A 27,625-nucleotide genomic window follows, 5' to 3' on the forward strand; every position below is an offset into this window, starting at 1 on the left:
GTAAACCCTGCTTAGGGAAGGTAGAATTTCATGATACCAGAGGATTACTGCTACCTCATGAGCAAACAGAAAATGTAGGTGAGGGAAAAGGTGTTGGACTCTGGAAGAAGAGAAAGACAGTATTTCCAAGGAAGGAGAAGAGTAGTATTTTGCATTAAAGGTTTGAGAATTCTATTTTTTTAGAATGGGAAATTTCTCTACTTTCTGCAGAGAGGAGAAAAAGCTAACAGAAAAGGAAATTGGGGAGGTAATAGTAATTTCTTTCTTCTTATGACTTCTGTGATAAGAATTATGTGTACATAATTGCTTTGTTATGGCAAGAAAATGTATGTAAAGAGTATATTTGGTTGAGAGAAAGCTTGTGAAAGACCAGAGGAAAGAGCTGACATCATAGGAATGGTGATTTCAGCTGCTTTTCTGTTTAAGATGTGCAATTTTGGTGGCATGTGTACTGGGCCAATAAATTGTTTCTAGATACTTGGAGTCATTTTGGGTGGCCTTTTTTTTTCTCTGTAGGCAAAAGGAATACTTTCCATTAACAAGGAAAAGTGCCTGATTATCACTGGATTATATTTGGCTAATTTAGACTGTTATTGGGGGAGGGAGGTTAAAGGGAAGGAATTGTTCTTCCATATGACTGGACTTATTATTGTTGTTACTTTTCCAATAGATTCTGGCCTTAAAATTCTCTCTCAGGAAATGATTAAAACAGTTCTTTGGAGCCATCAGTGCTGAGTAGTACCTCAGATTTACTTTAAAATAAGTTTGCTTAATGACTTTTTAGCGCTATTTGATTTATGTCTTGGCTGAGAGAGGAGTTCTAAGTGGTATGCTGTCCAGTTACTTTTTTCTAATAACACTTATGGATACTAAATACTGTATTAATTCTGTTGTTGGCTTTTGACATTCCAGTAATTTAAAAGATATCAATGTCTTCAGACTTAAAAAACAAGCATTGTTTTCTGCTCAGGGATTACAGCCCCCTGCCCACATTCCAAGATAGAGATAGCTTGCTCCTGTTGTCCATTCACAAGCCTGGGTTCTTTGGGAAGGTGAACTTGTATAACTTAAAAGTCTTTTAATTTGATTACTCTTTTGTGTACTTTTTATTACAGTATGCCATGCAGTTATAATGTTTGATTCTGAATGAAAGATGAAGCAGAGTTTTGGACAATTTTTAAAAACTCCTTTAACTGAAAAGATGATCTGTATATTGTGAAAGAATAATCTTATTTAATATGGCCAAGTGGTTCCAGAACTTGATAATTTAATTATTTTTCCTGGTAGCCACTAAATTGTTTTTTCCTAACTACTAGAATGCAGAATGAAGTGTGTTTTGTTGCTCTATACCAGTGGTCAGCAAACTGCAGCCCCTTGAATGTGGCTCTTCCACAAAATACCACGTGCGGGCGCGTACGTACAGTGCGATTGAAACTTTGTGGCCACACTCAAGGGGCCAAAGAGCCGCAGTTTGCCAACCACTACTATACTATGAAATAATGCCTGCATACATCCCCTCAAATGTAAAGTGAGGAGATTGTTTAACCTTTAAACTCTAAAACTAAGCCTTGAGTATTCCTCTAAGGCAGTGGTTCTCAACCTTCCTAATGCTGCGACCCTTTTTAAACCCCAACCATAAAATTATTTTCGTTGCTACTTCATAACTGTAATTTTGCTACTGTTTTGAATCGTAATGTAAATATCTGATATGCAGGATGTATTTTCATTGTTACAAATTGAACATAATTAAAGCATAGTGATTAATCACAAAAAAATATGTAATTATATATGTGCTTTCCGATGGTCTTAGGCGACCCCTGTGAAAGGGTCATTTGACCCCCAAAGGGTCGCGACCCACAGGTTGGTGACCCACAGGTTGAGAACCGCTGCTCTAAGGAGTCTAAACTAGGCTGGTATTTATAAAAGATAAGGCACACATGACTATATATAAAAGTGATCAGGTATCCGTTCCAAGCAAAGTTTGAATTATATGTAATTAATTTTATGCTGAGGCAATGAATGTGTAATTACTTTACTACTACATGTAATTAATTTTCTACTAAGAGGCAGTAAGGCTATAACATTTGACTTATGCTTTAGACAAAAATGACAGTTCCTTGGAATTTTGGATTTTAACTTTTCCCTAATAAATTTTTGAATGCCTGTATTTTTTTACATAATAATGACCACCTTCCTCCAGTAGTATTTTTGGAGCTTTGTTGATTAATGCAACCCTTTCTCAACCACAATTTTCATCTTAACCACAAAACAGAGAAAATGATTTGATTTAATGTTTCTCAATTCCCTCAAGAAGGGCACAACTAAGACTATTCCAGATTCACTGGAGATGTTTATATATTATATACAATGGATTCCTTAGAGCACCAGACAGCAAACCATAGCCAAATCCTGCCTACAGCCTGTTTCTGTGTAGCCTATAAGCTAAATATAAGGTTTGTTTTTTTTTTACATTTTAAAGAGTTGTTTAGAAAGAAGAATATGTGACAGAGACCACAGACTGTAACTGGCCCACAAAGCCCAAGACATTTACTCTATGGCCCTTTAGAGAAAAAGTTTGCAGATCCCTGTCTTAAGGCATGGAACCTATTGAGAATTGCTGATCTAATGAAAAATGTATATTGGTCCCATTACTGTAATGCTTAATTCAAGAAGAGACTCCAGATAGTAAAGAGGTAGATATATTTTTGTTTGTTTTCTAGACCTAAATTTTAATGGTTGAATTATATGGAAAGTTGTATTGGTAACTATAGTGAGTAGTAATTTGTGTGTATGTGTACAGATACATTTTAACATTTTTTGTAGTTTCTAAAGCAAGAAATAAGACTGGACAAATTTTATGCAGGAATATAAAGGAGGGCATTGATTGCTTTGATCACTATTTTAACTTAAAAGGCCATATCTATTAGAGAAGGACAGTGACTAGAGACTGTTAAGTGTCAGATATAATCACATTTGTTTCCTCCTGGGCTGAATAAGTGTCTTCACCCTACAATTAACATCTCAGGTACCTTGTCAGCAGTAAAGAGAATAGTACTTAATCAAAAATTCATTAAAATTATGAGATCATAATGTGAAATAATCAGGCTCTACCAAATGCCACTTATCTACTTGATTTAGTGGGGAAAGTGCCATCAGCCATAAAATATATATTGGTAAATCAGAAAATTATGAAAGGAGAAAAAGGATAGCAGGTATTTATAATTAGCTACTACTGATTTCCTTTATCTTCATATTCAGTTAATCATGAAGTTCTATCAGTATTCTTCTCTGGAAAATGGCAGACATCATACCTTTTTTAAATCATGCTATTCTGTCCTTTGTCACTGTGTAGAGTTGAGGCAACATGCAGACATGATGCAGCTGCCTGAAATACAGACTTTATTTTTTCAGACTCCTCTAATGAAAGCTTTCAGTGGCTTCCTACTAGCCTGACCAGAAATTCCTAGAAAGGATGAATCAAGCCAGGCTACCGAGGTGGGCAGGAAAGGCATCACTGGCTAGCTGGACTGGCTTTGAGACTAGGTAAAAAGAAGAGAAAGGGCCGAAACCAGTTTGGCTCAGTGGATAGAGCATTGACCTGCGGACTGAAAGGTCCCAGGTTCGATTCCGGTCAAGGGCATGTACATGGGTTGCAGGCACATTCCCAGTGGGACATGTGCAGGAGGCGGCTGATCCATGTTTCTCTCTCATCAATGTTTCTAACTCTCTATCTCTCTCCTTTCCTCTCTGTAAAAAAATCAATAAAATATATTTTTAAAAAAAGAAGAGAAAGGAAGGGAATGATATTAGCCAAGGCAAGAAAGGACAAAGGGAGTTCTAAGATTGTGTTTTTCAAAAATGTTTATGGGTCCTTTTGGGGTGGACAGTGAGGATTTGTTTGCTGAATGGTACTTTCTCTCTGGTCAGGGCTGTGAATGATAGGGTATGTGATTTCCAGTTGTAGATCGTAGATCTTTTCGGGTAGCACACTGTTAAATCATTTTAATTACTTTGCATTGCTCATAATGCTTATTTTGGCTATGGCAATTCAAGAACTAATGAAGGAACTTGGTCATTTGTCTCCATCCTGAGGTTACCTGTTTATCATTGTTTATCCCACCACCAGTTAGAAATCACTCATTATACAGTCAAAGAAATCCAAGTACCTTATGAGGGTCATTTCCAGGCCTAAAATCCTATGGTCTTTTAAAGTTCTTAAACATTATATAGATTCTTTAAAAGAAAAAAATTCAGATTTTGTACCTTTTTCACATTTGGTACTAGATGTTGATTATCCTTACAGTTTTGTTAAGTTGATTAGCAAATGAGCAAGGACTATAAATTTCAACTAATAAAGTATATCCTAGCCATAGTTTTGTGGAGAATGTGTAAACAACCTTATATTCATAATGATATTTGTTAAAAATTAAAAGGTTCACCCTACCAGTTTGTCTGAGTGGATAGAGCATCAGCCTGCAGACTGAAAGGTCCCGGGTTCAATTCCGGTCAAGGGCACATGCCCAGGTTGCAGGCTCGATCCCCAGTAGGGGGCGTGCAGGAGGCAGCCAATCAATGATTCTCTCTCATCATTGATGTTTCTATCTCTCTCTCCCTCTCCCTTCCTTTCTGAAATCAATAAAAATATATATTTTTTAAAAAGGTTCAACTCATATTAGTAGATATCTCATCATTTCAATAACATGTCTCCCTTTATTTGAACATTTAAGTTGTCAAATGTTGCACTTTGGCAACATGAATAGATTTCAGCAATATTAGCACAGATCAGTGGGAGTAAAAACTAGTGAATTTGTACCTTTAGGAATAGGGATTAGGATAGTCACAAGTGCTATTGACAATGAGGTGTAGGGTAGGATGGAGGTCAATTTGAGAAACTCCAGTTCAGGAAATGCTGGTGAACTTTGAGAGGAGATTAATTTACAACAAAAATAATAGTTATCTAAGCTGGAATTCTTTGGGAAAATGGAAATATGACAATATTTACTACTCCCCCCCCCCCAATGAACTGATATTCCTTGTGAAAGGGAAAGGGAATAACAATAATAAAATCATCATTAGTGAGAATATTAAAAATCTAGCCCCTGTTGTGTTAATATAACACATTTTTTCAGGTAAGCTTATTTCTCATATATGTTCGGTGCATCATGGTTCTGAGTGCAGAGCTAACTTTTATTCCCATTAGTAGTAGTAGTACTTCTCAGCTTAGGGTTTCAGGTTCAACTATTGCGTGCGCGTGCACACACCCACATATCCCTTTTTACTTGGTTTCTGAGTTAATTCTTGTTTATTATTGCACTGTTTCAAACCTCTTAAAGAAGCATTATTTTTTAACCCTGCACTCATATGCACACATAAACAGACACTCTGATGATATTTTTCACTTTTGAAAAATGAAAAGTAGATTGTTGAAAATATTAGAGACCATTCTTATAGAATAATCTATAATCTCCTCTTTGCTCCATTATTAGTCTTTGCCAAGATTAAAATTGTTTGCTATTGACCACATCATGCCATCAGTATCATTTTCTTGGGATCATAGGATGTTAAAGCCAGCAGAACCCAAGAGATAATTTTCCTTAGTCCTAAGATTCCATTCAGTAACTCCTTGCAAATACTATTTGATTAAATTTGTTCAAAGTATAGATTTGATTAAAGAGGGAAATTATACTGCAGCCACTTTCTCATTAAGAATTCAAAGGTAAGTCTATGTAAAATCCCACTTTCTCAATCAGTGTTAATTTTCTAAAAGAACTCGTGGTGTTAATAATTTAGTGCTGTGCTTACAAGCTTCAAATCTATTGATTTTAATTGGAGTTCTGCATCTAGAAGGAAGATGGGCAGTGAAAAAAATCAATTTTGTTTCAATCCAATGCATTTTAATAAGTGAGCTAAAGATTCACCATAACATTATCTGTGATAGTTCGATATTTGCTATTAGGGGTCTCTGCTTTAGATTCTCTACAAAGGTATTTATTTCTGAAAGTACTGGAATGACATCCTTTAATGACATCCTCCAGTATGGATAGCATAAAATCAAGCTCTCAGTGTCCATCATGTTAAAGTGCCCTATGTGGATTTGATTAAATAATGGCCTGAATAAATTAGGATACCTGTTTTATAATTTATATATTAGTAGAATCTTTGTCTTCCTTTCATTGTATGACCTTGCCCCCTTTCCAAATTAATATTTTATAGTTAGAACTTGTTATCAATCCCAGGTCATATTTATGTAACTTCCTGTCTAGTCAGAAATAATCCCTTTAATTTTAACATTAATGCTTATGGTTAAACCTGATCCCTGATTGAATTGTGGATTTCTATATGTGTTTAGCCCAACTAAATTGAAATGTAAAGCAGAGTGATACACAGACTGTGGCTCTTTGAGGCCTCTAATCTTTGCATTCGAGTATGAAATCATACTGGGCTCTACCGCACAAAGAAGAGTCCTGTGGCTCTGGTTAATAGTGATTGCAGGTGTGCTTTCAAAATCAGATTTGCGTATAGCACCGATATGCATCCTTGTGTTTATGGTTACTACCAACTCTCTTTTGGGTGTAGCTCCATATTATTTTAAGACCTGTTGTTCTCTGCACACTAAAGAGCTGGAGAATATTATGCTAAGTTAAATAAGCCAGTCAGAGAATGACAGGTACCATATGATTTCACTTAAATGTAGAATCTAATGAACAATATAAACTAACAAACCAAATAGAAATAGACTCAGATACAGAGAACAGATTGACAGCTGTCAAAGGAGAGGAGTGATAGGGGTTGGTGAAAAAGATGAAGTGATTACGCAAAAAAAAGCCCCCAAAAACAAAAACTCATAGAGAGACAACAGTATGATGGTTACCAGAGGAAAAGGGGAATGGAGGGAGGTAAAAGAGGTTAAAGGAGGAATAAATGATAATGGAAGGAGACTTGACTTGGGGTGGTGAACACACCATATAATATATAGAAAATGTATTATAGATTTGTACACCTGAAACCTATATAATTTTATTAATGTCACCCCAATAATTTTAATTTAAAAAGAGCTCTTCAAACCAGAGGAAAAAATATTTTAGAATATAATAGAAGTAATCCTGTTATTTGCAGATTTTTAATATTTCCTACAACTTTTGTGATATCATACAATGTTAGTACAGTTTTGGTAATATTATACTTAAAATCCTTTTTTTCTTAAAATATTAATGTTTATTGCATGTAATATTATATTTAAGATCATTTTTCTTGAATAATTGGTGTTTATTGTGTGTAACATTATTATATTTAAAATCGTTTTTCTTGAGATATTAAAAAAGAGCTCTTCAGTAGAAAGAAAAAAATCTCAAAGTTGTCACTTTGGAAAGTTTTTATTATGTCAATCACACATGAGAAAGGGTATTGACTTAGAATTTCATACCTATTTTAATATCCTTTGGTTTATTGAATGTAATCTCCCTTGCACCAAAAGTCAGAAATCAAATAATAAATGAAAGGACAACCTCATGTCAATGACTTCATCTGAGGAAGGCCTCCAGGTAAACACCCAACATATATCCAACCCACAGTATACAAATACTATACTGGGTCCTGTAGTGCTCAGCGTAGGTGGTGCTTAGTAAGAGAGAGCCCCATCCTTAATGAGCTTACTCATTAGAAAATAGAAAAAAAACATGGAAAGGTCATGGCAATTAAATAGAATTCAAGGATAATAAAATGTGTACTGTAATTGAAGTTAAAGCAAAAGGCTGTGGGAGGGCAGAAGAAGAAGTAATTGACTCTGTTTTGGTGATCAGCTTCCCCTTCGTAGTTGGAGAGGTATTTTTTAAAATACTATCTGTAATACCTTAATTAATTTATTTATTAATTAATTAATTTAAAAATAGGGATGAAGAATTTTCAGAGATGGAGGAGAGATAGAGTTATTGTCGATGGAGAAAATGGCATGACCCAAAGGCTCAAAAGTAAAAAAGTAGAATTGTTCTCCAGTGGAACATTGCACTTAAGTTTGAATGACTAACTACTACTCACTGAAACCTTGGGTTGGATATATGGTTAAGACATCCCTGAAATTTCCCCTTTGGGCACTTAATTGTTGGATGTTGTGCTTCTGTATATGGTCAGATATAAACCAGGTTACTTTCTGAATGCTACTTTACTTTCTTTATGAATTTACAACTGAAGGAGAAGGAGACTAATAGAAGCTTAGGCTCTGTATAACCTAAACTCTGGCTCCCCTTGACTTCCTTGCAGCAGCCATTCATATAATGGAACATGGCCAGTATGAGGGGGGAGAGGTCATTTTGGACAGTACTCATTCTGATGCTCTTTTTCCATTCTTGGCTTCTGAGCCTGCTTCACTATAGTATCAGAGAATTGGGACTTGAATGCAGTCAACTAGTGATTCTGAATTTCTTACCTGAACAATGAGGTAGTATGTACTTTTTAATTTGAACCATTGTATTCCACTATGGAAGTGGCCTTGTGGTCAATGCCAGTTCATCCCTCACCGTAATGATTGCTTCAGAAATATAATTGGCAATTCCTAGAGATACAAGCAGGGGAGCAAAGAATCTTGGTTTCTAATACTTCACAAATTCACACTGCGAGAATAGTAGATCGTTTAAAATGACTAGAGATCATTGATACCACCTCTCTCCCTCATCATACGGATGGTGAAGTTGACATTTAATCACTGATTTCTTCTAATTTCTGGGATAAGCAAAATTAAGCAAATTTTGCCTGACTTCACTCTTCTTTTTAACCTCTGTAATACATATGAGAAACTACGCCTCCTTTTTCGTTTAGAATGGTTGTAAGGTCATAGAGAAATAAGTTAAATGATGCAATGGAATTTGCATCCAGCATTTATTGTGATGATAGCCCTGACTTTTGGTTTTTTGAGAGAAGAATGTGGTCGTTTACAGGAGTTTCCTTCCCCTTCCCCATGGATATAATTAAAGGTTTAGTAAAAAAGACAAAATTAGTTATTTCCTTTAAGAGGTCTTAGATACAAAGATAATTTACATGGCTAAATAAAATAATCTGACATTTCTACTTACAATTAAAATAACAGGAATTTAAAGATCTATCTGGGAAATGGAGCTAATGAAAGTGCTGCCTATTATGACATGGTTTCTTGCTTGAGGATTTCTAAGGTGGAGGCTTTAATGGTTAAATTCCATATTATCCTGCCTGTATTTCATTTTCTGTAGAAAAATGTAGTGTGTGTAAAGTGATAATAGAATCAAAGAAATGTTCCATTCTTCTTTACTGGATTATAAATTGAACTATTTTACAAAAATATATAAATAAATGCATTTTTCACATCCCAGAATGTGTCCCACTTACTTCATTGCCCCCCCACACACACCCCCTGTCTGATCTGAGCTTGGGTAAACAGAAGAATCCAAGTTAGGAGACAGAGGAAGTGCTTCTCTTATCGTGAGTAGGAGGATTTAATATGAAGAATATTACCAATTATTCTTTTGTTCTTAAGGATGAAGTAGACTCAAAATAATGAATCAAGAGAAACTCCTCAAAATGCTCTTATTCATACAGCTATGTCAAAATCTTTGTAATAAATTTAATGATGTTACCCTTTACTAAAACATTTGCATTCTAAGTATTTTTGCTAATGTGCATTTAAAAATAGGAGTAATAAAATAGAGATGAAAAAGTACTTTAAATTTAATTTTATTTCTGCTTTATAAACACATTTCTTTTTGTTGCTATGCACAATACTGCTGAAAGTTTACACTGCGTTAAGAGTAGAAAATAATAATGTGTGAGACTTTCGAATTTATGCTTTACTATGAAGACCAGAGCTACCTTGATGCTGCCTCATCCATCTCAAAACTGTCTTTTAAGTGAGTGAGTAAAGACAGGAACTCAACTGTGAGTTGATAAAACACTATCTGATTACCAGAAGGAAACATAAGGCTGTTGTAACTACATTTCATTGCATATACATAAAATCAGACAATTTGACTTCTACGTTATGTTTCAAAAGCAAGATATAATAACCTTTGAGAGATATGTAAAAATGTGAGTATGCCATGAAATAAGTAAATAAGATATTTATTTTATTGTGTTTAGATAAATATTTTGAGCTCTCATGAACATGGAAATACAAAAAACAAACAAACAAAAAAACAACTTGACAACTTAAAGAAAGTTGACTACAAACCAAATTCTTCATATTTAATTTTGAAACATGTACAGACTTACTTGATTTTTATCTTAAGTTTTATTTTATTATATGCAAAATATAGTGAGGCTACATATTTTATTTCAGAAATATGAATCATAGAGGTCTCTTAAGAATCCATAAAATTTTATCACATACTTATAATATGAACATGAGGTTGTATAAAGTAGAGAAATACTCTTCTAATATCACATTTTTCAAAAGTTTAGAAAAACTAATGAGTTTTTTCATCTTTCTCATTAAAAACATCTGAGTATTCACTTGGTCCTTTGAACAATTCTTTGCTTATATAAAACCTGCTACATAAATATTTTATTCTTGTAAAATTTGATCAATTTGAGGGTCTTATTTTAAGAACAGAACTGAAAATCTTAGTGTTAAGGGTTACTGAAGTCTACAGTAAATCACTGATGAAGCTGGAATTGGAGCTATTGGCTTCTGGACATTGGACCCTATGGGAATTATGGTGTGGAATACCATCCCTTCCTTGCCTCCAATACTCTAAAAGTTAGCCCATTCCAGTTTAGTTATTGACATGGAAAAAAATGGACCTAGTACAGTAACCTTGACAAAAAGTCAAGATACCATATAGCTGACTTCTCTGTAAGACTGTAATATGAAATATTTGGTAATTGTGCATATAAACAAGGACCAACCAATCACATAGTGGTTCAATAATTGTAAGTAATCGTATCATTCAAAGACTAAGTAAAGTCCTTTTCTACGTTTTTCAAAATTTTATTTTTCAAATTTTTAAATTCTTGAGATGTAGGGCTATTTCTAAGTAGACATTTGAGCAGTCGTTGATTTGTTTATGATAGAAAATAATTTTGGTTTTATAGAAAAAGAATATCATTTAAGTTACAAATTAACCCAAGCGTAGTGATTCCTTAAAAGTAAGGAATCCTGGGTTCAAGTTTGAGCTTTGCCACTAATGAACCACTTTAGAACCTTGAACAGTTTATAACCTCTCTAGGCTACAGGTCTTACTTTTTTTCACTATAAAAATAAATTTTGTATCATGTTTGCTAAGTACCTGTTTATCTCAAAGAGTCTATAATTCTTTTAATTCCAGGATTTATTTTTCCCTCCATTACATTTCCCTACTTCTACCATTATTATGACATAAGTAGCTTTAAATTTCATAGTTTCCACTTGGTAGTATAAGCCTAGGACACAGCAGGCACACAATAAATGCTTTTTGTTGGTGGTGGTGATAAGGAATTGGATCAAATGACCTAAATTTCCTTCTAATTCTAAAAGCCTGGGACTGTTATAGTTCTATCCAGGGAGAACTCAGTTGTGCTTGGATCATATAAAATACTTTAAAAAGTTATTATCCTGCAATCTTGAATACAAGCAGTGCTGAGAGGTATATGTCTGTTGATTTTTACCTTTGTTTTTCTTCTGGCAGTATCTTGATTAGGAAGCACTCAACAGACTTACAAGGCAGTGTTCATAGGGCAATTGAACAATCTTAACATAGGTAATCATAATAGAACTAATTGAATTTGAGGCTCATGGCATCACTAGAGAATGACTTTTATCTATATGCATTCTACTTGTTAGATGGCAGGTAATAATATAGACATGGAAGTAATCCAGAAAAGTATTTTCTCTCTATCTTGCAAGAACTAATCTGAGTAATTTAAATACTATGTAGTTAACTGGGTGTCTCAAGGTTTTAGTACATTGTTAGGATAAGGTTTTTAATTGCTCTCCATGATTTTCAGGGCGTCCTGAGTTCATTGCAGGTTACCCCTGTTGTTACCTCTTGAGAATTAAAATAGATAAGAGGTCTTCCTTTCTAAGCTTTGATGTCATTAGCACATTTTTTGCTCATTATTTCCTGTATACCCCTCCTCATCAGTGAGTCACTGGTAGGCCTTTACACATAATCAGTCTTTGTAAAAATGCAAACAGTGCCTTATAGCCAAGAACATTCATAGAATGGGTTTTATCAAGGTAGGAAGGCTATAGGAAAATGTAGTTTGAGGTCAGCCTTGTTCAGCTTGGTTCATAGTTCTGCAAGGTTCTTTGGAACACCTGAGGTCAACTCTTTCTGGTCAAATCCTCTGAGAAATCTACCCCTCTTCCCTAAATCTGTTATGTTTTCACTCTCAGCTCCAGACTAGAAGTCAGGCTAAACTACCTCAGATTCAAAGAAACTAGATTTGTTACATTTTGTTCTTGCCATCCTTTGGCTCTCCGGGTCTCCATTCTGCTTAGAACCCCAGGGAGAATTCTAACTCTGTCTACGTTTTCTTGTTTCTCCTGATTGCCTATTCTTAATGCCTCTTGATGGGGTTCAGGACAGGCTACCTCAAAGTATGGCACCATGGCATATTGGATATTTTAAACTGAAGGAGTTTGAGAAAATGACAGAAGAAAGGTTACTTTGACTTATTCTCCCACACCACCCTCCCCACATGCCCCCTGCTCTTCTTCCTGAAACTGGTCTTAAGACCTTCTGTGAGAGGTACTCTCCCTATACCAGGAGGAAAGAAGCATCCATATCTCCAAAGACAATGGACACCAGGAAGAATCTGAACAGTCCTTGCTAAGTTTCCCTCACTTATGACACTTAGCTCACATCTTTCTACAACTTTCCAGTCTTCTTCAAACCTAGCAAAAACACACAGGTTTAACCATTTCTTGAGTCTTTATTTCCTTATGGAGGCTCTGGTGTCATATAAAACTTATATTAAATAGATTGATATACTTTTCTTCTGTTCATCTGTCTTTGTCAGTTTAATGTTCAGATCCAACCAGGGAAACTAATAGGGTTGAGGAGACCTTCTTTTTTTTTCTCTCCCTTACATCACCCTACACAGTTTGTACCCATTTTTTACTAGCTGACTAGAACTAAACTTTTACACTTTGTCAATGTTGACTGTTAACTCAAAACTATCATCCGTTAAATCTTAACACATTAAGCACCCACCCTGTTTTGTCTTCTGGACGGAGAGTATAGTGTCAGTCACTGGAGACTGACAGGGCACTTAATGTGTTAAGCTATTATGCTGGGTTTAAAAAAAAGTTCAAGAGTCCTTGCTGGTTTGGTTCAGTGGATAGAGCATCAGCCTGTGGACTGACGGGTCCTGGGATTGATTCCAGTCAAGGGCACGTGCCCAGGTTGTGGGCTCCATCCTCAGTGGGGGGCATGCAGGAGGCAGCCGTTCAATGATTCTCTCTCATCATTGATGTTTCTATCTCTCTCTCCCTCTTCCTTCCTCTCCGAAATCAATTAAATTTTTTTTTAAAGTTCAAGAGTACATATACAAAATGTAGAGAACACATTGTATATGTTTTGGTAAATTATTGTTTCTTGTTTTATTTGAGGGTAATTTTAGAGATGTGTCCATATAAGAACTATTGAAGACCTAATTTTTAAAATATAGGTACATATATGTAAATATTAAGGTGTTCTTGGTTTTATTTTAATTTCCAAGTTGTCCTCTTAGCATTCAAAGTTAGAAGAGAGCCACAGGCTTGCCTGGGAAAAAAATAGTGGTAATGAGTTCCATACAATCAAGGATACACATTCAAGATCTGTCTGCTTACTGGTTCCCAAATGCTAATCTTAAAACTGGGGCTAAAATGAATATATGGAAAATAGTTTGGAGTACTTTTTAAAAACATACTGATTGCTGGGCCCAATTTCAGAGATTCTGAATCAGTAGTTTTGGAATGAGACCTAGGTATCTGCATTTTAAAAGTTGTATTGGTGATTCTCACGTGCAGCCAGGACCGGAGGCCACTTAGAGAACCTTCAAAAGTTCTTCCACCCGCTGATTCTGTGTTTTAAGTATGCAAGTAGTCTTCTTTCATCTGCCCCTGACTTTACACAGGAGACAAACAGAATGATCATCTTATGTTTTTCCCTTTTGGACTTCCTAAGAGCATTTCCATACTAAAAGGTTATTGTTATCATTGTTGTTTTGTTAATAGTAATGATACCTCTGCTTCAGACTTAAATTTGTAACAGTGTACTTATAGCTGAAGAGATCAATTTCAAGCAAAGGAAAGATAAAGACAGTCAAAGAATAATAATGTTCTGAGGTGGATCTGTGAGATTTTTATGTTGACAGACCTGTTTTTGCTACCATTCATTGTAAATCAATACGACGTTAAGTAGCTGTTTTTCCTATTTGCTGCTACAGAACTTATAGCTCCTTCCTGAGCTACAGCTTTGAGAAGGTAATACAAATACAGATATAATAGTAAACTGCAATCTTGCAGTAGCGATAGAAATATTTGGAAATTTTAATAGTCTTAAAAGAATATTTGATTTGAGTGGGAAGGAAGCTGACTTAACTTTCTTAGAGGCTCTGAAGAAAGTGAACAAGAGTGGACAGATCAAGAAACCATCAACAAAACAACAAGAAAGCCCACTGTATGGGAGAACATATTTGCCAATGTTATCTCCAATCATGGTTGAATCCAAAATTTTGAATCCAAAATTGATAGGGAACTCATAACAACTTAACAAAAGGAATATAAACAATCCAAAAAAAGGGCAAAGGACCTAGATAGACACCTCTTTAAATACCTTTTGAAAGAGGACATACAGAAGGCCCAGAAACATATGAAAACATGCTCAAAGATGCAAATCAAAACAACAATGAGGTACCATCTCACACCTGTCAGAATGGCTACCATTAATAAATCAACAAACAACAGGTGAGGATACGGAGAAAAAGTAACCTTCTTGCACTGCTGGTGGGAATGCAGACTGGTGCAGCCACTGTGGAAAACAGTACAGTGTTTCCTCAAAAAAATTGAAAGTGGAACTTCCATTTGACCCAGTAATCCCACTTTTAGGACTGTATCCCAAGAAAACAGAAACATCAATCAGAAAGGATATATGCACCCCTATGTTCATAGCAGCACAATTTATAATAGCTAATATTTGGAAACAATCTAAATGCCCATCAGCAGATGAGTAGGTTAGAAGAAAGTGGCACATCTACACAATGGAATACTACGCTGCTCTAAAAAAGAAGGAATTCTCACCATTTGCAACAGCATGAATGGAACTGGAGAGCATTATGCTAAGCCAGTTAGAGAAAGATAAATATCACATGATCTCACTCATTTGTGGAATATAATGAACAACATAAACTGATGAACAAAAATAGAACCAGAGACATAGAAGCATTGAACAGACTGTCCAATCTTTGAGGGAAAGCAGGAGGTGAGGGGGTCAGAGATCAACCAAAGGACTTGTATGTATGCATATGAGCATAACCAATGGACACAGACAGTGGAGGCAGGAGCGGTGAGGGCATGTGCTTGCGGGGTGGGTAGCTGGGGAGAGGTCAATGGGGAAAAAGGGAGACTTGTGTAATACTTTGAACAATAAAGAATTTGAAAATAATAAATCATTAAGTATGTGCCCCCAGTAATAATAATAAAAAAGGATTGGACTAATCAGCTTCTATATTTAGGTGGTTTTTAAATTGAATTACTTATGATGTTTATCATTTATTTACTTGACTTTTGCCCTTGCATCAAAAAGAGAATCCGTCTTAATATTAAGACTTAGGATACTTTGGTTTAAGAAGCTGGTGAGATGCTGAAGGGGGATTAGAATTTAGGTATTACCTACCCAAAATTCAGGAATTGGCAAATAGAGCAGAAATCTCTATCATCAGATAGTCAAGTAGGTGAGGTTATACTACTAGTGAAAACTTGTTTTCATTATTTCCTTTACTCTGTATGAGAAGTTTTAGTCTCCAAATAAAAAATTGAAAGTACAAATATTGCATAAATAATGGATTTTTTCTTTCTTCAAGTTGGTATTTCTTGATTTAAAATCTTAAAGTATATTGACTAGTTTTAGGATTCACTTCAGAGTTTCCTTAAAATGCGCAGTGTGACTTGATTTTTAAATCTTTGTTTTACATACTTTCAGGAACCTATTTATTATACAAAGCAAGAATAGCTGTGTTCTCCCTGGGGTTGGTTTTTTCAGTCAAATCCTTTTAAAACATGAACTAGAAAGATTAGAATTATCAACATATTTAAAATGGCCATTTTACCCAAAGCAATATACAGATTTTATGCAATCCCCATCAAAATCCCAATGTCATATTTTAAAGAAATAGAACGATAAATAATCAGATTTGTATGGAACCACAAAAGACCCCAAATAGCCAAAGCAAACCTGAGAAAAAAGAATGAAGCTGGAGGTATCACACTACCTGACTTCAAATTATACTAGAGCTATGATAACCAAAACAGCATGGTATTGGCACAGAAACAGACACACAGATCAATGGAACAGCATAGAAAGCCCAGCTATAAAACCAAATGTATATGGACAGATAATTTTCGACTAAGGAGCCAAAACACACAATGGAGTAAAGATAGTCTCTTTAATAAATGGTGCTGGGAAACTGGAAAGCCGCATGCAAACAAATGAAACTGGACTACAGTTTGTCCTCATGTACAAAAATTAATTCAGAATGGACCAAAGATCTAAGCATAAGACCCTAAAAAATAAGTTGCATAAAAGAAGATATAGGCACCAAACTTAATGGTCCCTAGTTGTAGAGAACATTTTATGAACTTGACCCCAAAGGTAAGGGAAGTAAAGGCAAAAATAAATGAATGGGACTATATCAAACTAAGAAGCTTTTGCACTGCAAAAGAAATAACAACAAAACAAAGGTGGCTTCAACAAAGGTTTAATTTCCAAAATATATAAAGAACTCATAAAACTCAACACCAAACAAACAACCCAATCAAACAGTGGGCAGAGGACCTGAAAATACATCTCTCCCAAGAAGACATGTGAACAGCCAACACATATATGAAAAGATGTTCAACCTCATTAGCAGTTAGGTAAAAGCAAATCAAAACTACAATGAGATACTACCTCACACCTATTAGAGTGGCCATTATCAACAAGACAAGCAATAACAAGTGTTGGGAGGTTGTGGGAAAAGGGAACCCTCATTCACTGCTGGTGCGAATGTAAACTGGTACAACCACTATAGAAAGCAATCTGGCAATTCCTCAAAAAATGAAGAATAGAGCTACCATATGGCCCAGAAACCCCTCTCCTGGGTACGTAAATCATGTATTCGAACATGTATCCATGTTCACTGTAGCATTATTCACGGTGGCCAGGACATGGAAACAACCAAAGTGTCCTGTGGTAGAGAACTGGATAAACAATGGAATACTACTCAACTATAAGAAAGGATGAAATAGCACCATTTGCAACAACATGGGTGGACCTTGAGAACATTATGTTAAGTGAAATAAGTCAGACAGAACAAGCTAATAACCATATGACTTCACTCATATGTGTGATATAAAACTGAAACTTATGAACACAAACAGCAGAGTGCTGGTTGGCAGAGGGAAGTGGGTGGGGAGAAAGGAGTCCTAATATGAGGTGACAGGAGAAGATTTGACTTTGGGTGATGGGCACACGGTGCAATATACAGATTTTATAACATAGAAACCCACACCTAAAACCTATATGATCATATTAACCAATGTCACCCCAATAAATTTAATTTTAAAACTATAAATAAAGAAAGAAATAAGATTAGGATTTAATACAACAACATTTTTTGTTATGTAGAGCATAAAATGTTTTCTACAACCAAGGTTAATCTACTTCCTAGTTGACAGTGTATCAGAAAGTACATACTATGTATTTTTTAATCATGGCATATTTGCAATGTTTAGATTTGTTTTATAGTTATGTCAGAAAGACTGAAAGCTTTTTTTCTTTATCTTTTCCCAAATCTACTGAATTTAGGAAGTAATAGGGTGGTGAACCTGTCACCAAGCTGTTTGACAAAGCTTTTGTTTTGTTTTGTTTTGTTTTTGCCACAAGGTACTGGAAAGACAAGAACCATCACCAAAAGTAAGAAGAGAGGTACCTTTGGTTTAGCTACTATGTAATAGTAATCACAATGAAGCACAATGTCTTGGTAAGAAAGAGAATACCAATGACATCAATAATGAGTAGCTTGAAACATCAAAGAGACTACTACGTGAAAAGTGCAGCTTTTAGAAATGGAAAATATCCAACCCAGGAAAATGCGGAAGTTTATAAAATAAGCAGGCCGTGTGCAAACTGTATTTAAGCAGGTTGGAAAAAAGAAAAGTTGGTGAAAAAAAATTTAAGGCAATTATAAGTTTTCAAATTACTCAAAATTAGTTTACTGGAGTGCTAGTGGATCTATCTGGGCATAATGGTGCAGAGAACTTAATGAGAGAAAAAAGTAAACTTTAGTGATCATTTTGTCCAATTAAAGAAGACATAAGGGAACATGCTAACTCTATAATTGTCTCCTCAAATTGATGACTTGATGGTAAAGTTGTAAATGAACAGATGATCTGGGTCCAACTGTCAAATTAAATATAGATAGCTACCAGAACCAGCTAATATTCTCCTATATTTGAAGGATCTAAAAGTAAAGTTTTAGGTACAGAGTAATAAATCACTTAAATATAAATTAATAACATGCCTTTTGGGGAGGTTTGTAGATCTTGTGTTCTACTTGATTAGAAATATGTACAGTATTAAGCAATATGAGTTTAAGTAGGCATATAAAGGTTGTCTTGTGGGCACAAAATTTTAGTTAAAAGTTGTATATGATAAGATAAAGGATAACATTGAACCAGGAAAGGACAGTGATTTATAAATCTAAGTCATGCTTATACATTTATTAAAATATATGCTTGACTATAAATTTTATGTGGACTTACTCTGGATTGCCACTGTAAGATAAGTTGTGAAAGTTCAACATATTACCATTTCCTCATGAGTACTAGCAATTATGATGATAAAGGGGTAGAATGTTATTTCAATCATTGATGAGAACATTGCATGTGGATAAGATCTCAAGTAAAGAAAAAAATGAAAGGAGGACCTATGTAATACTTTCAACAATAAAGATTTTTTTAAAAAACAAAAAAATGAGACTCGTAGATTCTTTAGTCTTTTGTGTTCTGTGTTGTTTACATGGTGGTTTAGAAGTATAGGTGGGGCTGATTGAGTTTTCCAAGTTGGAGAGATAAAAGGAGAATTAAAAGGTAGCATAATGCTGGTGGAATGTTAGAATTTTTAATGATTCACCTACCTATAACTTAGTTTAAGAGTTCTCTCAGTATCGCTATCATAACAGTAATGTGCAACCTATCTATAGCCAGCTGCTTTACTCTAAAACATGTCTGGCCCTTTGGCAGGCTTCAGAGACAACATTTGTTGTATAGGATTGTTTATGGTAGCAGGATGAAGGAAACTCAGTGAATGTGTGTGATCCAGTAGAATATGGACTAGCCCACCATTTGGAGTTACTGTTGTTCTAACAAAGCACATGTGAAGAGTCAAGGGAATTTGTATGCTTTAAAAAAACGTGTTAATGTCTTATATGATTTATTTTCCTTCATTTAAAAGAATTGATGCAAAACATTTATGTTATCCCCTTTCTTTCTCTCCCTCCTCTTAGAATAATATAGCTGATCCAGAAGAACTGTTCACAAAATTAGAACGCATTGGAAAAGGCTCCTTTGGAGAAGTTTTCAAAGGAATTGATAACCGTACCCAGCAAGTGGTTGCTATTAAAATTATAGACCTTGAGGAAGCTGAAGATGAAATTGAAGACATTCAGCAAGAAATAACTGTTTTGAGTCAGTGTGACAGCTCATATGTAACAAAATACTATGGATCATATTTAAAGGTAATGTGTGTGCTGTATTATTTGTCATAATGTATTTTCATTATAAGTTTTTCTTTTTTTTAAATTCTTTTTTTTTGAAATGCAATGTCTTAAATTAGGATTTGGCAGTCTTTAGCTTCCAGGCAGAATCCAGCCCCATTTATAGTGCCAAATAGAATTTGTATAGATCTAGCAGCTGTATCTTCAATGCATCCCAGTACTCAGCTGCATCATTTTTCCCACACCTGAACCTTTGGATTGATGGAGAAGCAGAAATGCAGCTGGTCCTTGAGACATATCCTTTGTTAAGAAAGAGCTTTCCCCCAGTGCTTTCACACATTATTCTCAGTGGTCCGGCCTGTCTCAACTTCAGAATTTATAGAATATGTAAGTCTGTAACTTATTCCATTGAGGTTTGGTCGTTATTTATACACCTCTCTCTCCCTCCAGATTGTGAGCTCTGTGATGGAGGGAGATTAGCTCAACTAGTCTTGGTTTTTACATCATTTAGCACAGGGCATGGCACATCTTATGCAAGTGATAAATATTTGTTTAAATGAAATTAAAATGAATAATATCTGTTCTCTCCTACACCGTCCAAAAAAATGGATTTTTAGTTTCTAGGATCGTGGAATTAGCAGACACCTAAAGTTCCAGCAGATGGAGATGTTACTGCATAACAGAAAACTCTTTAGTTAGTAAATCCACAAGTTCCTGGGTTCCAGAGGTAGTTCAATTTGTGTCTATTGCATGTGAAGCATAAATACAAAAATAGCTTAGGTTAGAGTTTAAATTATGTTAAAATTAAAATTTATTTTCCTAGTGTTGAAATATTTTCAATGGAAGGCACTATTAGTTAGATCTTTGCTTTTTAGGGTTTACATGGGGTGGGTGAGGGTTTGTTTTGTTTCATTTTTTTCTTTATTTATTTCTAGGCCAAAAGGGGTATGTTTATAACTTCTCAAGCTGTTGACCTGCATAAAAATTAATGCTATATTTTTATGTTCTGCTGACCAAATAAGCCCTAGGATAACCTATCTAAAGATATAGAAATTCATCAACAATTTTCCTGCCTTTTTACAAAGTTTGATTTATTCTAATATTACAAGAATTAGATGAATGTGCAAAGAATGCATAGTAGAATGAATCATTAAACAGCCAAATAGTCACTATGTATTATACATTTTACTAGGTGCTAGCTATAAAAATGAACAACTCACCACTGCCATTAAGGAGCTCACCATCCCATATTGCACTAAAAAGGGGCCAATTTTGTTATTAAGTATGTAGAAGGTACAAGTAGAGCACAAATAAGCAAGTAGTCACTTCTATCCTTTTTTTGGAGGGGAGGGTGAAGGCTTCAAGAAAGGCTCCCAAGAAAAGGTGTTTCTGCTGGCAATTTCTGTTCAATTTACTTCTTACAGTGAGCCATTACTCCATTTTACTATGTAAATAATTATATAGGAAGCTTATTTAGTGGTAATATTCTTTTTTAGTAATCCTAGGGACACTCAATCTCGTGGTTTTATGTCTCCCTTCTAATTCCCATAGCAGCCTTGGTTATAGACAGCCCCAAGAATTTGTTGTGTGTATGTGTGTGTTGTTATTGTCCTTGTTGTTTGTTCGTTCTGGCTTACTCTTCCTGGAATGAATCCTGCTAATTCCAGACCCTTCCTATTTTTAGGCATAGATAAGCTATTTTTGATAAGTAACTTAAAATATTAAATAAGCCCTATTTAAAATGGGCTATTCTATATTATAATGAAAATGAGTACTGAAATGATATTGACTGTTTTATTGGTTGCTTATAGTCTTCGTTCATATTCAATATTCTCATGGAAAATGAATTGTAGGTCTTTTTGTATTATATATTCCTAATATTTCACCTTTTAAAAAATTTCCCTCATGTACCAGTCACCCAGTAAATACTTAATTTTTAAGCAAATAAAACTGATAGTTCTTATCCAAATCTTGACTGTAGAATGTTCTCACACCAGTTAGTGACATAAAACCATTATCTAAGATGTCTTCTTCAAGGATTAAACAGAATTTTTTTTCTTTTATCCATCAGTAAGTAAAGTCCATGATGTTACTTTAAGAAACATGTCATTTCATGATAAAATTGTTGAAGTTCACAGCTGGCTGATATTATTTGTATCCTGAATATATTTACCTTAAAGTAAATAAACATATATGTATTAACTCTATATAAATGTACACATATACACAAAAAAGAAATGTCTTATTATTTTATAACCTTTTCTAATATATTTTATTTAAATTATTTTCGTAAATTGACCAACTTGTTTATTTTCCATTTATATTAAAACATAGTGTGGCTCTGTGGGCTTGTATTTTTTAAGTAAAATCCTATCAAGTGTAACAGGGTTCTGTTTAATGAAATCAGTGTAATTCAAGGCTGCATCCTTTAAATACCATCTGGGAACTGCATTATCAGTCAACTTATGTTCTTATTGTGACCCATCCTTCCATTTCAGATGACATGGGGAATTTTGTGGGTCAAGTCAAGTAGAGTAGGATATGTGGTTTACATATCCTATACAGGATATGTGAGTTTAAAGAATAGCTTTAAACTTCACATAACCAAGAAATCATTGTATGCTGAAGGAAAAGTTATTGCTTTCGAGAGAAAATTATATTCTCTTTGGAACTGTATGCAGTTGTAATGATTTTTTTTTTTGAGACATGAAAAAATGTACTGGTGTTCATTTTGACTGAGCTCATTGTATAACTTCGTTTTTAAAAACAAGAGTAAAAACAAGACAAACACATCAGTATGACCACAGTATTTTCCTTTCATTTTAGTTCACTGCAGATTTTCTTGAGAAACAAAGTTAGTCTTTATAAAGTGTACTAAAATAAGCAAACCCTTCCTTTCTGATCTCGTAATTTTGGAAGAATATTTTATAATCTTTAAATATTTTTCTAGTTCAATGTAAATATTAAAATGAAGCTTACTCAGGCATTGAATAGAATTTGAATCATGCCTTTATTTGCTGTTCAAAAATGCCTTTAGATTTAGATTTATGTTTATGTTAAGGAAATATGCTCCCCTCCTGATACTATCACCAATATTTATTTTTTTAAAAAAATAATTGAATGATTTAAGTAAAATATTCCAGAATAGAGTCTGTACAATTTTGTAGCCGTCTCATTTTTCCTGAGACTTTTGTGTGTGCAAAATGTTCACAATTCCAGGGTTGGGTGAATGTTTCCAGAATATTCCTTAAAAATAATATGAGTTTTCCTTTGTTATGTTCATTTCCTTTATATTGACTTTACTAGGGTGCCACTAGTTAACGAAGTTATACTGGTTTCAGGTGCACAATTCAACAACACATCATCTGTACATTGTATTGTGTGTTCACCACCCTAATTCAAGTCTCCTTCCATTGCCATTTATGCCTCATATACCCTTCTCAACCTCCTCCCACCCCCTTCACCCTGGCAATCACCATACTGTTGTCCATGTCCAGGACTTTTTAAAAAAAAATACATGAAGGAAATTGAGGAGGGAAATTTTTTCTCCTTACATTTTTCTTTCTTTTCAAAATAAGAATAGTTTTCAACTTCACATAACACACTTCTACGAAGCCCCATATAAGGTTCAATTCAACAGCCATTTACTTACGTGTATTGCTGTCATTATGCATATTTTCCCTGGTCAGTCTCATCCACTTTCTTCTGAAAACGTCTAAATTCATGTCTCTGGTTCCAGCCTCTCTCCTTAGCTCCAGATATGTACATCTAATTTGCCTCATATTATCCACTTACCTGTGGTACATAAAATGCAATGACCCCAAAACTGGGGAGTAGTATTTGAACTAAGTCCTGGGTATGATTTTGAGGGAGGTTGGGATGTGAAGGTGGGGTATAGACAAGAATTCTAAGCTGAAATAAACCAGTTCAGAGATGGTAAAGTATCTGGCAAGATGATCTCTACTGTCACTTGAAGTTCTATAAAATTTTACGTTCTTTTTTGTTGTTGTTATTCTCACTCAAGGACATGTTCACCAATTTTGAGAGAGAGAGAGAGAGAGAGAGAGAGAGAGAGAGAGAGAGAGAGAGAGATCGATCAGTAGAGGGAGAGAGAGAAACATAAATGTGCTGTCCCCTGCACATCTGTTAGTGGAATCTAGCCCACAACCCAGGCATATTACCCACAACCCTTTGGTGTATGAGACAACGTTCCAACCAACTGAGCCACACAGGTTAGGGCTATGCTACATTCTATTTTTTTTTATCCTGGTAAAATATACATCATAAAATTTACCATTTTAATCATTTTAAGTGTGCAATTCTGTGACATTAAGTACATTGTTTGTTGTATAACTATCACCACCATCCATCTCCAGAACGTTTTAATATTCCTCAACTTAAACTGTACACATTAAACTGTAAGTGCTCATTCTCTCCTCGTTACACTCCTTGGTAACAACCATCCTAATTTCTGTCTCTCTGAATTTCACTACCTTAATTTCCTTATATAAGTGAAATCATAGAGTATTTGTTCTTTGGTGACTAGCTTATTTTACTTATACATGCTGGTTTATCTGGTCAATGTCATGATTGGCTATTGGAGTTATAGACCAGCTCACTTCATTCAACATGTACTTGATATATAATAATGATCTCTCAAATACATAAAATGAGTATTTTAAATCTATTTTCTATGAACAAATGCATTCCAAGTTCCACAGCAGCACTTTTCTCACCTTTGGCTAAGTGTCGCCTTTAGCAACAAACATTGGTGTTCAAAGGCTTCATGGGGTAAAAGAGTTGATACTCTAGACACCAGTAATTTTTTAACACTAGACTCCAACCACTCCTCAGTAAATAGTACAATTATAGAATAGTTGCTCTTTAGGCAGTTTGAATTTTGGAACAGAGAACTACTTCCTAACACTTTGCTGACAAACTATGTTGATGCAGGACTTTAAACGTATTCGTCTGACCCATTTTTTAAAATGTGTGGATCATTTTATAAGTGAAGAAGTAGAGTTTTTCCTACAGAGACTTCCCATGCTTACATGTACAGGATGTATGGTTATGGTTTCCAGTCACTTGGCTCTTTTAGAATTGTAAACCAGTATGTAGACATCATCTTAGCTTTTTCAATTCTTTAAAAGCAAACCAAACATACTTATTTGCTTTCTCCAACACAAACATCTTTTACCAGAAATCAAAGATAGAAGTTTTAGTCCCTCCAAAAGAAGGAAAACATAGGATCTAGATTTTTTTTTATTTTGTTTTGCTTGTGATTGGTGTTTTTTATTGAGAACTGCGGTGGCCGAGGAACTGGTAAACAGAGCCTCTGTGGGTTAAGCTTCCTTGAGCAGGGAGGAACCCCACTAGCTCACCATTTATGCCTATGCCCACTCAGTCCTTGCTTCAGTACTCATGCCTGCCTAGCAATCTTCTGAATATCCAGACCTATGGCCATCCTCCAGTGAGGCTTGTCTCTGGAAATGGTGATCAGAAGGAAGCAAACAGAAAAGCTATTGAGCAGTTCTGGTTCTCTGCCGGTGTTAGAAGAGTTCTACCTACTTCCCCTGGGTTGGGGGGACTAAGAGGAAGCCTTCTTTTCAGATCGAGAAGTTAATTAGTAATAACTTTAATCACATTTTAAACTTTACATGAATATTTTTGGTGAAGAATAGAAGTTGGTAAGATTCTGTTTTGAATTTGTACCAAACACATTGTTTTTAACTTGGAAAACAGGTGCTTTCATTCATGCAGAACTGCAGGAACAGATAAAAAATTTTTATAAGATGCTTCACTTTTCTTTTAAATTTCAGGTGAATGGGAAGCATTCGGAATTCATAAGGTAGAATATAATAATTGTTAGAAATAAACTTGTGCAAAAGAAAAATCTCAGGCTATACAGTGTTGTGAGAAGCCCTTTCTTCTCTTGAAAAGAATATAAAATACACATCAGGTTCCTAATTTTGAGGTTCAGAATACCTGGTTTCTATACATAAAAATGAGTTACAAGACCCAATCCTGAAATTCCTCTCTCCTTCCCAACATAATGGGAATTTATTTCCTCTCTCTCCTTCTATAGACACTACTGCTATCAAAGACTCTCAGCTCTTTCTTTCTTCAGGTCAAGCTGGCCCTTTGTGAAAGGAGAGATTGGATGTCAAGACTAGGGGGAGGGAGCATTGTTCCTCTCTTTCTCTTATACATCCTACATAGTGTCAGCATCAAGAAAGAAAGGAGAGAAAGGAGGAATCCTTTCATCTTAAATTAACGGAGCCTGCCCTCCCTGGTCTCTAACTAACCCTAGGCCACATCCCATTCTCCACACTGTAATGTCACCTAAACACTCATCATCATATTACTGGAATCCATTCTCTGCTATGATAAAGCCCCAGCCTCATGAAGATGCTTGCATATTTTCAAACTCCTTGGACATTTTGAATGAGTACTCCCAGGGATTTTAGAATTTGAGGGCTACTGGCAATAGTTTGAGAATCTTTATCCCACAGCTGGGGTTGTAAAGCTGAGAAAGGTGTAAACTAGCATCCCAAGTTAAGCACATTGAATATATATTTCCCCCTAGAAACATTGTTATGGTATAAATAGTAGTTAGTTTCTCTGCTACTCTTCCTGCTATACTATGGATACTTTTACATTAAATTGTCTTTTGGGGGATTACCCCAGGAAACTAGACATTGTTTTTAATGGGAAAATGCTTGCTTTCTAAATTCCAAACATCTTACTTAAAAATGTACTTTTGGAACACAATCCAATCTCAACTTGGCACTTGCCAATATAGTAAAACCAACCATTTCTCTTCCAGTCAACTCTGTGGTCCCACAAAAATTCAGAGAATACCACTCATGAAATGGTATGGAAAGAGAGACGTCCCTAGTATTTCAAGCTATAGTTGAAAGCAGGAAGAAAAAAGATACAATAGTTTATTCCAACTTTTATCTGATAGAGCTGAATTGTGTGTGTGTGTGTGTGTGTGTGTGTGTGTGTGTACAACTGTTTTGGAATTCACATATATGCATTCTCTCTATGCACCCCATTTGCTCTTGTACAACTTACAGTGAAGTTATCTCTACCTGGAGTGATTGTATTCTTTTTAAACTATATACTCCCTTCTCTTATCTATTTACCTGGGTAGGGGGACAGTATTCTTTCTAGGTTCTACGTTTATAAAACATGTCATTAATCATGGCTGAATAAAGTTGTAAAGTAATAAAAACAAAAAGCAAAACTTAAAAGAAGGCAAAATATCCGGGGTCCTTAAACTCAAAAATTGAATGAAAACACTCAGAATTCCTATTCAAAATTTCTTCAAGTTTCCATTTATTTCCTCATTCTGTAATGCATCTTTCTTTTCCCTTTAATATTGTCATTTGAAATAATAATTTAAAGCTATGGTTTATATTTTCTGGGTTTTATAAAAATTGCTAATAGTTCCATGATAAGAAACAATAGCTACTTATTTAGCTATATCATAAGCTAACTAAATTTCGAAGAGGATCAAGTCTCAGAATTTTACTTTCATTTTTAATGTTCTATGGAAAAATAATATTTAGGGTTCCAAATACTGAACTTTAATGTACTGTATTTTAAAACCAGTACATTAGTATATCAGATTTAACATTTGTTAGTTATGCTCAGGTTTGTAATTATACATTGTTTCATGGCTCTTGCAGGGCTCAAAATTATGGATAATAATGGAATA

General features: G+C 34.9%; 1 protein-coding gene across 1 annotated transcript in view; it reads left to right on the forward strand.

Annotated features, from left to right (window-relative positions):
- STK26 (serine/threonine protein kinase 26) overlaps positions 1-27,625 on the forward strand; it is a 56,912-nt gene that overhangs the window by 15,520 nt on the left and 13,767 nt on the right. Inside the window, exons 3-4 of the mRNA XM_015567899.1 lie at positions 19,693-19,923; positions 27,597-27,618. Of these exons, the coding sequence (XP_015423385.1) occupies positions 19,693-19,923; positions 27,597-27,618 (253 nt within the window). The remainder of the gene's footprint in view (positions 1-19,692; positions 19,924-27,596; positions 27,619-27,625) is intronic.

This window comes from Myotis davidii, unplaced genomic scaffold, assembly GCF_000327345.1.
Source record: "Myotis davidii unplaced genomic scaffold, ASM32734v1 scaffold900, whole genome shotgun sequence".
NCBI classification, from domain to species: Eukaryota; Metazoa; Chordata; class Mammalia; order Chiroptera; family Vespertilionidae; genus Myotis; species Myotis davidii.